The following is a 15,337-nucleotide window of genomic DNA, read 5'->3' on the forward strand; positions in this document are numbered from 1 at the left end:
GGGAGGGAGGGGAGGGAGGGTCAGGATAACAACACCAGAGCAACAGATTTTATTTCAGAGACATCATTCATCCATTTGTCTCTCTCAGGTGTTTCTAAAGTGCCACAGTCCCACTGCAGGATAGAGCTCTGCTAGCACAACAGAAATTTACAGTATTCTACATCCCAGAGCTGGCAGCAGCATTTGGGCACCAGCTGGTAACCACACATCTGGCATGGAGCGTCCTAGGGATGCTCTGCTGGAATTAGAGTAACTAATTTGCTTTTTCCAGTAGCCTCCCAATATGACCCTGAGGGAGGAGCTAACTGGTAGAGAAACCAGCGAGGTGGCTGCTGTCAAAGTGAACCTTCTGGTTCTTTCCTTTTTATAACTCCTCAATACCTTCTGAATTTGTCTCATTAGTTAATCATGAAGTGATTAAATCCCAGGAAGAAGAGAAGTATACCCTGTAACTTCTGCAACAGCAAAGGAAGGGTTGGTAGCCAGATTCTCCTCTCCATCTCCACAACCACAAAAAGTAAAGGGCAACTGGGCCAGGAGAAATTAATTATTCCAGCCAAGTGACACTGAACAGTCAAAACAAACAATGGCTTTGGAAAGGAACTCCAGTTATGTGCTTACATTGGTGAGCAATCCCATCCTAGCTGCTAGAGAACAGCTGTGAACCCTAAGGCCACTTTGATTTGGCATAGTTTAAAATAAATTAATAAAGATCTTAGAAATAAATCCATGTCAATCCTTTTAATTTATAGAGCATTGCTAAGTATACACAGCACTTCACAAAGCATGGAGAAAGGAAAACAAATACCCTGAGGCTTGATGTGAAGGGGCAGACACATCTCATGAGGAAGGGTGAGAAAACATCTGCACCTTGGCCATGTGGCAAACGGCATCTGTTTCTAGTTCCAGGGAAAGAGGATGACTGGGCTTTGGGATGCAGAACTACCCCCTGGAACCCCCCCACAATTCCAGTCCATCCCTGGCATGCGTTGGGAGGAGGTGACTGAAAAGCACAAAGGCATCACTATGTACAGATATCTGTAATCCAGGGGACCTAGTGTGGTCACACCTTCGTCCACTCCCTTGTAGCTCAGGCCTGGAGCAGGAGCTGCACCTTGGATCGGGCCCAGACCACACCCAGGGATGCTGCCAGCACCCGTGCCCCTCTGGTGAGACACCAGGAGAAATCGTGACTGAAGCCACAGCAGCAGCACTGGAAAGGTTTCTCCCCCAGGTAGGTGAGGGCAGAGCTGTCATTCAAGCAAGTCCCACCCTTGGCTCTCTGCTCCACCGCAGCATCCCTGCTCCTCCAAAACCTTCTGGGACCGAGTCTCTGGGAGACAGGACACATCCCCATCACAGCTTGGAGGAGAAGCTGCCCTCATGAGAAAGTCCCTACAGAGCTCTGCTGCCCGCAGCCCATCCCGCTAGAGACCGGGCTTTCCTTAAACACCTCCAGTTGTCAACCTCCTTCCTGGGCAGCCCTTTCCAGCACCTAATCACCCTTCCAGTGAAGAAATTCTTCCTAATGTCCAATCTGAACCTTCCCTGGCAGTTTGAGGCAGTTTCCTCTTATTCTATCCTTTGTTCCCTGGGAGCAGAGCCCAACCCCCCCAGCTGTCCCCTCCTGTCAGGGAGTTGTGCAGAGCCAGAAGGTTCCCCCTGAGCCTCCTTTTCTCCAGGCTGAGCCCCCCCAGCTCCTCCTCATCAGATTCGTGTGCCAGACTTCTCCATCTCTGTTCCCTTCTCTAGATATGCTCCAGCCCCTCAATGTCCATCTTGCAGTGAAGGTCCCAGAACTGGACACAGGATTTGAGGTGTGGCTTCAGCATTGTCCAGTACAGGGCTGTCCTGCAGCCCCTGCTCTGCTGTGCAGCCTTCACAAACTACCTTGCACTGCCACATTTTTCTGTTGTTTCAATTGTTCTCTTCACTTGACACTCCCCAGCATCTCTTTATATTACAATTGTCTCTGAATACTCCCTCACATTCCACCCCCAGAAAGAAGGAGAAAGCTCTGGGGAGACCTTATTGTGGCCTTTCAATATAAATAGTTTCCTCTCCATCTTTCATGTTGGCTGCCTTCAGATACAGCACAGGGTAAATCTTACCTGCCAATGTTTTAAGAACCCTCTGGCTTTTCAGGTGTGACATTTTCTAATGGCATCAGTAGGTTTTAATTCTGCCAGCCACTCCTGGCAAGACTGTGAGGGATGTCTGCCTGCACTGAGTGCAATGCAGTTTCCTTGAGTACCAGGTGGTGGCAGATTTGGAGTATATTAAATCAGTCCTTTCTATCTGTTTTGCAATGGAACCAAACTGTTCTTATGCGGGTTAAAGATGATATTGCTACTGTTTCATACCTCTGACACCACTTAAATGGCTTCAATTTAAAATACAAAATCTCTACTTTCGAGTATAATTAGTCCCTAAGCTGAAGTTATCAGCTATCAGCTGTTCTTATTCCTTTTCTGCTAAATCAAACGTTATCAACTAGACTTTTTGGGGAAGGGCTATTTATGACTGTGTCTACCTAGTTAAACTAATTAAGTGCTATTGATTTAAAACATCTGTATGTGGATTTAATTCATGTAAGGTCTGCTGTACCATGCAAAATAGCTGCAGTATTTGTTAGTATTTCCATAGAATTTAGGGGGGTACCAACACATTAAGTAAAACTGGGCTTTCTGAGGGAGGGTAGGCACAAAGGATGCTTGTGATAGTTTTATTTCTTGCTTTCATTCATACCAAGGAACTTCTAGGTTTTAGTTCTTTCTTCTTCAAACCAAGCAGCTAATCTGTGACTGCTGTAAAAATTTTCCTGAATGAAAAATATAGGGTGACTATTATTTGAGTCTCTTTGGGTTTGTGCAGTGTTTCTGGTTTTTGCTCCTGTGGGCATCCCAGCATCACCACTGGAGCTTATGTTGTGCTGATACCATAGCTTTTGAAGCTTTTTCCTGAGTCTGGCCTTCCCATGATAGATTCTCCATTCCTGTAAAGTGTGGTCTACCATCACACAAAATTAAATCCTCTGCCTTAGAGAAATTTGCTTTATTATTCTTCCTTGAAAAACAAGAAAATCCTCAAAACCAGGGAGCCTGCCAAGTGCAAAATGCATCTACAATATACTACCCAAACCAAAATGCGTGGAGTAAAAATAAACATAGTAAATCAAGTTTTAATCCTTGTCTTAGACCCCTTTGATGCTTTTCCAATTGTTTGTTCATCACTATTTTTAAAGTGTTTCCAGGAAGCATTCATTCCAACAGCCATACTGTAACCATGCTTTATGCAATTCCTTAGTTTCCTTGGGAATGTGGTGGGCTTTGTTTTGTTCTGGAGATTTTGGAAAGCTGAAATTTGGGCCATATTGAGTTACAAAAAAGCAAAACCATGCAACAAATCATGCTAGAGCTTATTCTCTATGAAAGTGCTTTCCATTTGAGGGAATTGCATTAATACTGCTCTAGACTTGAGAGTTGTCACAGGAAACACTGTTTCACTTTGTATTTGCACAGTATCTAAGTAGAGCTGCCTCTACCCAGTTCAAGGTCCCAAAGAAGCTGCGGTTGTATAAATAAAACACAGTTGTAGATCCACACCTGCTGGGTTTTTCACATATTACTGTTAAAATTAGACTGTACAACTGATTTTGAGAGGAAAAAGTTATTTTGGCCATAACTCCTGCTTGTTAAGAAAGAAAGGACTGTGTATAATACTCAAGCTGATTAATTTGTTATCCTCTGGTGACCATGCCATTGAGATCTTGGGCACCTGCACATTCCAAATAGCTCTGCTGACATGGAAAATCAACCACTTTGGCCTGAGTTGGAAGGGATCTCAAAGATCATCTAGAACCCGCCATAGGATCAGGGAAGATGAGTTGCAACACAGGCTCGTCTCTGTTCTCAGCTTAAACTCCATGTAAGTGAAGGGCAAATGCACAGCTCCTTCTCTTGCTGTTGTTTCAAGTTTTATGACTTGGCTCAATTTTTCAGAAAGATTAGCAAGTGCAGGGGATGATTAATTAGAACCAAGGCTGCCTAAAGGAACAACAACATACCCACTCTCTGAGCTGGAATCCCTGCATAACCCGCTTGATAAAAGTACTTATTCCATGACAACCTCTTGTCAAAACTGAATGAGGGTTTGGAAGATGAAGCATCTCAAATTACCACAAAACATACCCCATATACAGCTAATGAACTGTCTAAACTGAAAAGGGAATATAGCTGAACATGCTGAATTTATCTGGAACTGAGTGTCACATTGCCATCCACAGCGCCTTATCCTCCACTGAGGAGGCACAAGCTAAGACAAAAGAAGCGATCAAGCTGGAGAATTATTTCAGTCTATGCAACCAGAAGCCTGGTTTGATGGATTAGAACCTGGATCATGGGCAACTACCCTGCTAAAGCCTTCAGGGCTCACAGGACAGAGAAAATGGTTAGGATGAGTTGGAAATACAATTGTCACTGGATTTGCTATTTTTAAATGTTGGCATTAGCCTAGTTAAGTGCATGATAACACATTTACCTTGGCATTTTCAACTTCCCTATTTTGTCTCTTTCCTCCTTCACGAAGGAAAGTAAAGGTGAATAATCGTTTTGGATCCCAACATTTAATCTCATTTGTGTTTTAATCTCACTTTTGGGTGTGTTGAGAACCTAACTCCTTTCAACAGCTGTGGATTGAGGCAAAACTTGCCTTTTTTTTCCTGCAAAGTACCGGAAAGTCCCAAAAGTTAACTGATCCAGAGTGGAGGTGTCTTCTCCAACACCACTAATGAATGATCATTTTCAGCCCTAAAAATTTTGGACTGAAGACCTTTGTAACTTTTAGAATATAATTAATTAATATCTTATATGCAACCACATCACAAAAACCATGATGTAACTTAGCTGAAATAATTATCCTTGCCTTACATGATTAAGAAATCAGGATCCAATCCAGACTAACAAGGCTAAAAACCTTAAAAGACTGCTGGGCCACCAGCCACATCAATCTTTAAATTCATGGATCCATATTAAGACCTCCTAAATGCCATCCAGGATTAATGTTTCACATTGGCTGTCTCTTTATTTCTAGAGTTATCTTGCCATAATAAATTGTGTGATTAAGATGTAATATGGGGTTATACGTTACTTTTTTTATTTTTCTCCTTGTTGATCTCCACACAGCTACCAGATTCAGGAACTTCCATTCACAACAGAAGTACCTCAATTACCTGCCTAAGTGCACAATTTCTTCAGATGCACTTTAAACAGCAAACTTTTTCAAAATTCTCTCCTGCTGCCAGCTTAGTAACAACTTCATGAGTTATTTTCTTTTTCTCTGATGAAAAGAAAATGCTTCTGAAGATCAACAGGTTAAAAGCAAAATTGGACAAATTAGTGCCAGTTTTAGAGATCTGGAATTCCAGCTGCTTCTCAAAAAACTGCCCTCAATTTCCTGTCTTTTCATATCATTATTTCTTATACTAGTACCATACTGTCGTTGTTATTATTATTCAAAGACAAGAAAATGGAGCCAGGACACCTTCAGATTTGTGATCAGCAGAGAAAGGAAAAACCCAGACAAAAGCTGCCAGGACCAGCAACTCTGGCAGGCCTTGGACTCCCAGGGCCCACCTCTATGTAATATTTTAGGAAGGACAGAAACTCACCAAAGATTCATTTCTAACATTTTAATAATAAACACCATAAACCAAACTGAAAAACAAACTTTAACCACAGATTTCATGAGGAGATTCTGCTTTATGCAGAATAACATTAAAGATCAAAAAAAGTTATGAACAGTACTCCTCAGTTTCCATGGAACAGCAGTAACTCTTACTGAAGCTCTGAAGCCTGGAGGCACAGGATTCTAAAATGGTCAACTAATGGAAATTGCACCTCAAAGATACCAGCACAAGATCACATTGAAGGGATGCCCTTTGAAGCCTCCTGATTTGGCTTAAATCAATATCCTGATGAGTTAGACTAATCAAAAATCCCACACAGTAGAAACAAGTGTGTGATTTTCACAGTCTGTAGTCACACAGCAGCAGTGACATACCTTGCCCCACAGTTTTAGCTTTGAGACAGAATGTCACATACTGTCAACAAGATGATTTGTTAAGAGAACCAATGTTTCCTGTCCCAAAATCTAAACCTTATTTCATTAATTACTAGAAGTGCAATCCTTTTAACAAGGTAGCATAAAAAACACAACTACAAGCCACAAAATGAAACATGCACAAACACAGAATCAGTTCAAGAGAAAGACTTCTTGGCAAAGGTACAAGCCCCTAAGTTTCTTTATCCCAGTTCAAAGGTAAAGGAAGTTTTTTTGCACTTTTGAAGCTTAAAGGTTCTGAGACTGCCCCAAGTCTGTCGCTGACAGAACAAGGTAGACCAGATCAACACGTTTTAAAACTCTGCACTTTTCAACCCTGACAGGCCCAATGTCAAGGAAAAAAAATAAATATAAAAATAATAATAAAAAAATAATTGTTTCATCTGCTGTTTTCACAAGATGTAACACCTGAGCTTCTCAGTGTTCATAATTTATCCCACTCCTACCCCTAACTAATATATAACAGCCAAAACCATTTAATAATCCAAATAGGATATGACAAGAGTATCTAAACCCAGGCTCAACTGAGTTTACCGCTGATTAAAAGAACAAGTGCCCTATAAAACAATTTGGCTTTTCCTCATGAACTCTTGGTAAGCAAGGTAGACTTGAAAGGTGGTACTTTGTTAAGGGATTTTTGGTTTGCGTTTTCAGGTGTTCGTTTGGAGAGGGATTTTTTGGAGTGGGGGAAGGGGTTGTTTTTTTTAAACAAGAAGCAGAAGGTATTTTTTTCTATTTTCAGCAGTGCTGCTGGCCTGAGAATCAGCTAAGTCAAGGACACGTAATTTAAAGACTTCCTAAAGGAAGGAAGCTTTTTCAAACAGACACTGGGAATAGGGGTGCTGTTAAACTGAACATCCTTACATAAGCACCTTGCTTCCCTCTATATAAATCAGACTTAACAGGAGATACTTAAATCATCCCTAAGGAGTTTATCATTAGTTTAAACTCATTTAGGAGAGGTACAATTGCCCAAGCACATGCTGAAAGCCATATCAGGTAAAAAAATACACTCAAGCTTGACACATTATCTTGTATATGAATGTCAAACTTCACTGCATCCCAGTGATAAAGATCTCTTGAGCTGCCACTCCTGGCCAAAATCCCTGCAGACTACAGGGCAGGTATTTGATCAACTCCTGGTTGCTGATGCATCTGAGGGTACAGTCAGCACCTTCACAAGTACAACAACTGCTACACCACAGCCCCAGAGGTTACCTGCCCCTAACAAAACAGTCCAGAACAGTCACACACGTTTACACTGAACATGTTCCCAGCACAATGCTGTGCAATCTGCAGAAGTCACAGGATCTTGAGACATTGGAAGCTGAGGTGCAGGCACAGCTCCAGAGGTAGATAAAAGGGATAAGGCACTGGCACCTTCACAGGAGAGGAGACTGCTGGGATTAAGAAGGGGGGAAGAAATGGTTGCTGCAGCAGCTGCCTGCTGTCCTAGCAGGAGTCCTAAGCTATAAACGTTGGAATTCAGGAGAGCATTGCCTGGGAGCAGCATATTCAGTTGCTTCTGAATTTCCTGAAGCACTTGCAGCTGACTTTGCTGATTCAGGAGAAGCATATCCATATTTTCCCTCATTTTCTTCACTGTACAAAGAGAAGGGACTGTTAATGCCTGCTATGTAAATACATGAGGCAGTTTAGAAGTATTTTTGTACTTACTCTCTTCAGAAAAAACATTCCAGTGATTCACCTCACTTTCCTCTGCACCACACCTTTGCTCTCCTTTTTGATGCAGAGATGTAAATTCAGGTTGGTTTGCATCTAAAAGGAAGACACTGCAAGTCAAGAATTGCAAGGTCCGTATTCTAAACATGGCAGCTCAGTAACAACCACCCACATGTTAAAATTCAAACTTAATTCAAGTCACACGGTGGTCCAAACTAAAGCCAAACCAGAGAATAGGCAGATACAGGGGTTTTGGATTTTTTTTTTTCTTTTTTTTATGGGGGGTGGGTGGGGTGGTGCACAGGGAAAGGAAGAAGCAAATCTGGAACTAGGGATCTGTTAAGGAAAGGGACAGTTGAAATTTAGTAAAAATAGGTTTGTATTTGCATGCTTTCTTTAGAAGCTGCTACAGCGTTAGATTAATCTGATACTACTCAGTGTCCAACGGACAGGGAAAAATGAGACTTTTCTTCAGGAACTATAAACTCATCTTGTAAAAGCCATGAAGAAAAAACAAGGAGTGTAAGGTTCCATTCTTAGGGTTCCTAGAACACCTCTCTGTATCTATGGACTGAGAGACCTCAAACCCTACATTAAGAATTCAGTTTTGCTATTCTATCACAATTATAACTTCATCATTATTCCCATTGTTAAGGTGAAAGGCTGGGGTTTTTTTTTATCCCAGAAGAAACAAACAAACAAACTACAAAAACCAAAGAAAAACCTCACACACAAAACACCTGCTTCTCATGCCAACACCCCCAATAATTCTGTGGGTGTCTAGGCAAGACCCAAGATGAAAATTTAAAACATTTATATATAAAAAGGGACAAAGCAACTGCCCATATAAAGGTACAACAACAGGGAAAAACACCCCACAATGCCAGTTTTCATCCCTGAGTCATTACTAGACACAAAATATTGCAAAATCCTGAAAACTCCCTACTTGAAACAAGCCCTTGGTCTGATAGCCTGTGTTGTGCTAAGAATATTCCGGAAACTTCCCACTGCAGACAAGAAGCTAGGATTCAATATCTACACTGAACAAAAATTAGCTGCTAGGGATGACTAAGGCACTGTTTACAGCCTTTTGCAAGTCAAAATTCCTTGCATCTCCCTAAGGTTAGTATTTTGGTGACTGAGCACTTCTGAAGATCTAAGGCTAGACATGAGGCAACACTATGAAGCAGGAATTAGTGAGATCTGAGAGCTATGGGGAATCTAAGGTGCCAGGCAACCTTTGTGGTAACACCTAAACTTCAGCTTCAGCTTTTTCAAGTAACTTCCTCAGACAGCAGAGATAAATGCATTATATTAGAGATGGGGAAAAAAAAAAAGGTAACAAAATCAAATCAATCAACCCCCAACACTCATACCCAGAGCAAAGAGGGAGAATTGTTTAGGAAGAAACAGAGACCAGAATATTTCATTAATCCCCTGAGATTCTGTATAACTTGAAATAAACGCAATTAATTCAGTTACCTGCTGTGTGTTCACTGGGTCTCTCTCTTAGATGCTGGTGTCTGATGAAGTTTGAGCTCACACTGAAGCTACTTCCACGCTCTGAAAGCCTACAGGGTTTCTCATCTGTATGGACTCTCTGATGCTGCAGCAGAGCTGTGTTCCCACTGAAGTCCTTTCTGCACATGGTGCAGGAAAAGGTTTTCTTTTTCAGGTGGGTTTTGTGGTGAGCAAGGAGGCTTGAGGCACGGCTGAAGGTTTTCTCACATTCCTTGCATTTGTAAGGCCTCTCCCCTGTATGGACTCTCTGGTGAACCACCAGGTTGGCCTTCCTACTGAAGCTCTTACCACATTCTGCACACACAAACACTTTTTCTCTTGTGTGGATTTGCAGGTGGGTCAGGAACCTGCAGCGCCCCTTGAAGCCCTTCCCGCACTCTGGACACTTGAAGGGTTTCTCTTCCCAGTGCAGTTTCTGACCATCAGCACCAAGGGCGAGTTTCCTGGAGTCTCTTTTTTTATGAGGATAATCATCACAGGCTGCCCCCCTCTCTGGGCTCTGGGCTTCACATACCTGAGGCAGCTCTTCTTGCTTAAGGTCTTCAGGGAAGCCTTTCTCCCCCTTGTTGTCCCCTGATGGAATAAGAGACCCATCTCAACACTCCTCTTTCCCTGAGGCAGATAAGCTGCTCCTTGTAAAATAACTCAATTTCTTAGGCCTACATTCAGCTTACACCAGATTCCCTTTCCCCAAAGAGGAATGGAAATTCTAAAGACTGAGACAAGAAGGGGGAGAAAAGTGGCAAAGGGAAAAAGAGAAAGAAAAGTTCCTCTTCTCTTCCTTCCTCTCCCCATTTCCTTGTACTTCTCTTCAGAGAATCACTACCAAGATGAAGGAAGGAAAGGAACATGCTGAAACATCTCACCCATCCCAAATATCTACTTTTAGCTATTTGCTCCCACAGACTTATGTCAAAAGCTTTCCAGCCTGCTAAATTATCATTAACACTCTGTTTCAAAGCTGGGCATTTGGGTAGTGATCTTTCAGCACAGCAGAGCCCATGTAACTCTCACTAGGCAAGACCAGCAGGAAGATTTCTCACTTCATATTTACAAAAAAAAATTCATTAAATTATGTCTTTTGTAGGTTGGCTTACCAGTTTTTTTTCTCTGTCACAACATTTGTAATAGCTGGATATTTATGCAACAGAAGTCAAAAGGGCTCTTTATTGAAAAATCAGCTAATTCCCAATTAACTATTACGATCACTTTTCATAGACAGATCCAACACATTTACTTGCCTTACAATGACAAGCTAAATTAATTGCATTCTGAAGAAACTCATTCAACAAAACATGCAAACATGTTGAATTTCTAAAGGTGAATGTTTAGCATGTTCAATTCTTTCTTTCTTAAAAAAAAGCAACCTGTTTATTTCACAAGTGTATATGCACCACTGTACACCCCATAGTAAGCTCTAGGTATCTTACCCAGATGCGTAGATCTTATATTTACAGCTGTTCAGCATTAACAGGATTATAAGGATCACCTAATAAACACTTAGCCAAAGATGACTTTTGGAAGCAACTTCAGGTGTTTACTATTAATTCAATCAGAAGATTTAGCAATTTGCATCTCTGATCTAGCATTAAAATAGTACCCACACATTTAACACAAAAGTTTGTTTAATCCACAAACAAAACCAAACCAGGCTTTCTACATTCAAGATACAACGCTGCAGGGCAATTTCAGCGCTACCTCTATGATACAAAGGAATAAAATTCTTAAGTAACACACCCTTGAAGAGGCAAAATGCTCTTGTCAATATGGACACAGCTACCAAAATCTAAATAGCAGCAATAAAATAAGCAAACTTGCTGACAGCGGGAGCCCTCTCTCTTACAACAAGAAGGAGGAAGAAGGCTCTCTCTGGCAGGAACACTCATTCCTCACTCTACAACCAGGAGGCTGGTATTTCCCGAGAGCCTTGCAGGTCTCTGACAGTGACAGGGAACCACAGAATCCTCCGTTCCCACCCACGCCCAGAGCTGGGCACTCACACACTTTGGATGCAGCTCCACAACTCCCTTACACCCTCCACGCCCGTGAAAAATCCTGGAAAAGCCAAGTGTGCTGGCTGCCTGTCGCTCCTAATGAACGGTATTGTCTTACTTTAGAAGAGGTGCTGGAAAACCGCAGCAGAAAGAAACCCAGAACGCCACTGCAGCCTTAGCTCGGCCTGGCATGGGGATGGAATTCCGGCACCACGCTTCCCTGCGGAATTTAACTAGCAAGAGCTTACATCTCACCTGGATATCCTACACCACCACTCCTCCCGGGGCTCTGGAGAAGGGAAAATACGGACCCCATTGCTGGCTCCATCTAGAAGAGGAAAGGACAAGGAACGTGGAACCTTTTCCAGCAGACAGGAGCAGAAAGGGAGGGACGGACGCTGGTACAGGACACTTCGGCAGTCCTATGCCCTGACACCGAGCCCCCCGGGACAGAGGACAACCCTCCACAAACACCTGAAGCTGGGTGAGTCGTTCTCCCAGAAACCAGCGTAATCGGAAGCGCCTGCTCCTAAGCTGTCTCCCTGGGAAGCACCGAACAGCCCTCGAGTTACGGGCCCACCTCACACTCCTCAGCTCTCCTCGTGGTTCCTGCCACGCTTTAATCCCGGGCCGGCTCCGGGCCCCGCTCCCGCGCCTGCTCTGCTGGGCCTTCGCTTGGCCCCGGCCCCGCTGCTGCTCCCGGTGCCGCTGGCGCTTCCCGGCCCATCCCAGCGCTCCTGCTCAGGGCCGAGCCCCGGCCGGGGGGGGGGTCAGGGCTGCTCCCCCCAGCCCGCGGGCGGCGGGAGCGCCCGGCGCTCCTCGGGTTCGCCCTTCGGCACCGACACCCCCTGGAAATCCGGCGGGAGCTCTTCCTCCGCTGCCCCGCGCGGCTCCATCCCCGCTCTCCGGCCGCGGAACTCGCCGGGGCCCCGCCGGGAAAGGACGGGGCTGAGCTGGCAGAGAGAGCAGCTTGGCGAGGTGAGGCCGGAATGGTTCGGACGAAGCAGCGTCATCCCAGAACACGCGGCACAGGATACCGCCCGGATGGTTCTGGAATAGCTCCAGTAAGGGAGACTCCACACCCTCTCTGTGCAATCTGATGGCACATAGATGTTCTGCCTCGTGTTCAGGTGGAACTTCTGGGCATCAGCTCCTGCCCATTCCTCTGGTGCCATTCCTACCATATGCAGTGAAGCTAATATCTTCCCAGTATGATCAAAAAGCACGAGAATGGTGTCAGAGAGGTATCGAAGTCTCCATCCTTCCAAATTTTTAAGACCTCTCTTGACAAACTTCTGAACAACCTTGTCTGAACTCCATATGGAGTGGAAATTCCATATTGCCTTGAGTAGGACTTTGGACCAGAAGTCTCCTGACTGTTTTTGTTAGTCTGTGAAACAAAATGGGAACACCTCACCTGATGTCTATAGTATATCAATTATCAAAGTATCTTGGGAACTTCTGCAAAATAAACTTGTAGAAGACGTTGTCCAAACTAATTCTGTGAGTGGAGAGAAGCTACTGCAGTGATCCACTAAACCTGTGCTGACACAGCACCAGCCTGATCTTGGTGCATGATCTGTATCCCAGAGGGTAATTGCCCAGACCTGGAAAGAGATGTAATAAATCAGGGACTATTGCTGGAAATGCTGTGGACTAGCGAAAATCCTGACTGATTGTCAGGAATACCAGGAAGGTGGTATTTTTGGCTTCCAGGGGAAAATTAATATTCTCAAAAGGTGACATAACAGATTTAAAGGATAAAAAGGAGATGAAAGGCTGAGAAACCTCATCCCCTATTCCTCCCCTAACAAGCTGGGTGCAATTACTGATAAATCCCCAAAACAGGCTATGGAAACTAGGATGCAGGGCAGAATGGAGAAACAACAGTTTTGAACAAACCCCAGTACCTTTGTTAATTCCCTGTAAATCTTTATCATCTTGCCCAGCAAAACAGCAATTCTAATTTGCGCCCCTCTACTCTAAAGCCTACATGTTAGGGACAAAACTGCAGCTATCTGTAGGTAAGAAAACAAGTCTAGAGACTTTTTTACTATTTTTTTTTTTTTAAATTTCTTTTCTTATTGTTATTTCAAGCCTAGGGACCAGAGAGACATCAGTGCCTCAAGCCAGAGAGACATTATAAATTCAAGCAGCATGGCTACTGACTGCTTTGTCCCCATACGGGGTAAGTAAAACCAAAATACTGTTAGTACAGTTTTTTTTCACTTTCTCAAGCCGCACATTGGGCACCAGAATATTTGTCTTGGTTTGAGACAAAAATGGAAACATCCAAAAGATGTCTCCTCTGAAAAAGCAGATTCTGGCTAGCCACTCTCCCAGCCAGTTCTGGAAAGATTTCCTTGGAGTGGAAAAAAACTCTTTATTTAACAAAGCAAAGTATTCACAAGCATGAAAAAATGAATAATATTAAACAATAAAACCTCTCGCTGTTCTGAAGAGATGGCAAATTCAGTCATTCTGTGGGTATGGCTCTGTCTCCCCGAGTCCAGAGCCAGCCTCTGGGCCGTGTCTGTGGGATGAGGGTCCCCCAGGCCATGGTCTGGTGTCTCAGACAGGAGAAGAGCTGAATAGTGCCAGAAGAAGCCACAGTCCTGGGAAACTTTTGTCCTGGCTAATGAACAAGAAGCTAGCTTAAAAGCAAGGAAAAGCTCTCTCTTTCCTCTTCCCTGCTGCAGGGCTGAGAGCTGGGAAAAAACAAGAGAGCTAAGAAGAAAAACTGAAAGCCTTGTAGTTGTGGTTTTTTAAACACAGGCGGTGAAAAATTTTACCACTTCCCTGCCTTTTCCTTGTTTAAAGCTACAGGACCCATTTCTGGACAAAAAAACAGACAGTGAGGATACTGGACCATACAGTCACCCCAGGACACAGATCTAGCCACCCCAAAGAGGAGCATAAACCTTCTCTTGTCATGGGGGATGGTGCAGTGCTAGCCCAAGAGGCTGAGCATCATCAGAGAAATAGAGAATGGCTTGAGTTGCAAGGGACCTTAAATACCATTTCATTCCAATCCTCCTCCCATGAGCAGGGACAACTTTCACTATCCCAGGTTGCTCAGAGCCCCATCCACATGGCCTGGAACACTTCCAGGGATAGGGCATCCACAGCTTTTCTGGGAAACCTGTGCCAGGGCCTCCCCACCCTTTCAGGGAAGAATTTCTTCCCAATATCAAATCGAACCCTGCCCTCTGTCAGTGTGAAGCCATTGCCCCTTGTCCTGTCACTCCAGGCCCTTGTCAAGTGTCTTCATGTTTCCTGTGGGCCCCCTTCAGGTACTGGAAGGCCACAGTGAGGTCACCCCATAGATTCTCTTCTCCAGGCTGAACAATCCAAATTCTCACAGTGTTTTCTTGTAGGAGAGCTGCTCTAAATTTGTTTAGGGAACATTAAATATCTGGGTATTAACAGATTCTGGGGACTTTTAGAGATAAGAAACTCCTAAGGCAACAAGACCTCTGGGCCAGTGCTGCAGCTTTCCAGCTGCGTCCTTTTGGCTCGTTGCAGTTGTCAACAAAGGATTGTGGAGGTATTTTCCAGTTCCAGAAGCTCTCCTTCGCTGTGCCAGCTCTTTTCTTCCCTGTAGGATCATGGCTGTTCCTTTCAGACCTTCTTTCTGTTCATGTGCACACCAGGGCCATGGCGCAACTCTTTGATAGTGATATTCTGCAGCTGAGGGCACAGGCTCAAGTCCCATGTGCTTTCAGTAGTAGCCACTCCTTGGTGCTGCTCTAAACTAAGGTGATCATTTTGTTTAAATTCTGGTTTTCAGGCCATTTCCCCATATATGTCAGGATTAATTTTGGTTTGGGAAGAGCTGGACTCCATGATCCTTGCAGGTCCCTCCCAGCTCAGGGTATTATGTGATTCAATTATGTGACCTTGTTTTATGGTAGTCTTAGGTGCTGCTCTTCGGTTGAGCTTTTCCCTTTCTGCAGTTGTGTGCTTTGGTGGATAGAGGTATCCCATCCACAGTTACAGCCAGTATCTTGCAATAAAAC

General features: G+C 43.9%; 2 protein-coding genes across 2 annotated transcripts in view; one reads left to right on the top strand and one right to left on the bottom strand.

The window, feature by feature from the left end:
* The window catches only part of LOC107204516 (basic proline-rich protein-like), a 19,943-nt gene extending 19,217 nt beyond the window's left edge, over positions 1-726 (top strand). Inside the window, exon 5 of the transcript XR_004497550.1 lies at positions 89-726. The gene's annotated coding sequence lies outside the window, so the exon portion shown is untranslated. The remainder of the gene's footprint in view (positions 1-88) is intronic.
* A 4,277-nt stretch (positions 727-5,003) lies between these two features.
* LOC107204515 (zinc finger protein 572-like) lies at positions 5,004-11,869 on the bottom strand. The gene is made up of 5 exons (XM_015627791.2): positions 11,793-11,869; positions 11,574-11,646; positions 9,286-9,897; positions 7,798-7,899; positions 5,004-7,722 (listed from the first exon to the last, which is right to left on the bottom strand). Exons 2-5 carry the CDS (start codon positions 11,644-11,646, stop codon positions 7,367-7,369), a joined length of 1,143 nt encoding a protein of 380 aa, XP_015483277.1. The 5' UTR covers positions 11,793-11,869; the 3' UTR covers positions 5,004-7,366.
* Positions 11,870-15,337: the final 3,468 nt, after the last annotated feature.

Source organism: Parus major, chromosome 1A (assembly GCF_001522545.3).
Source record: "Parus major isolate Abel chromosome 1A, Parus_major1.1, whole genome shotgun sequence".
Classification (NCBI taxonomy): Eukaryota; Metazoa; Chordata; class Aves; order Passeriformes; family Paridae; genus Parus; species Parus major.

Coding starts and splice junctions, on each gene's coding strand:
- LOC107204515 (XM_015627791.2), bottom strand. CDS start 11,646: ATGGAGCCAGCAATGGGGTCCGTATTTTCCCTTCTCCAGAGCCCCGGG. Junction 9,898..11,573: donor TGGTGGTGTAGGATATCCAG/GTGAGATGTAAG, acceptor TTATTCCATCAG/GGGACAACAAGGGGGAGAAA. Junction 7,900..9,285: donor ACCCAGTGAACACACAGCAG/GTAACTGAATTA, acceptor TCTTCCTTTTAG/ATGCAAACCAACCTGAATTT.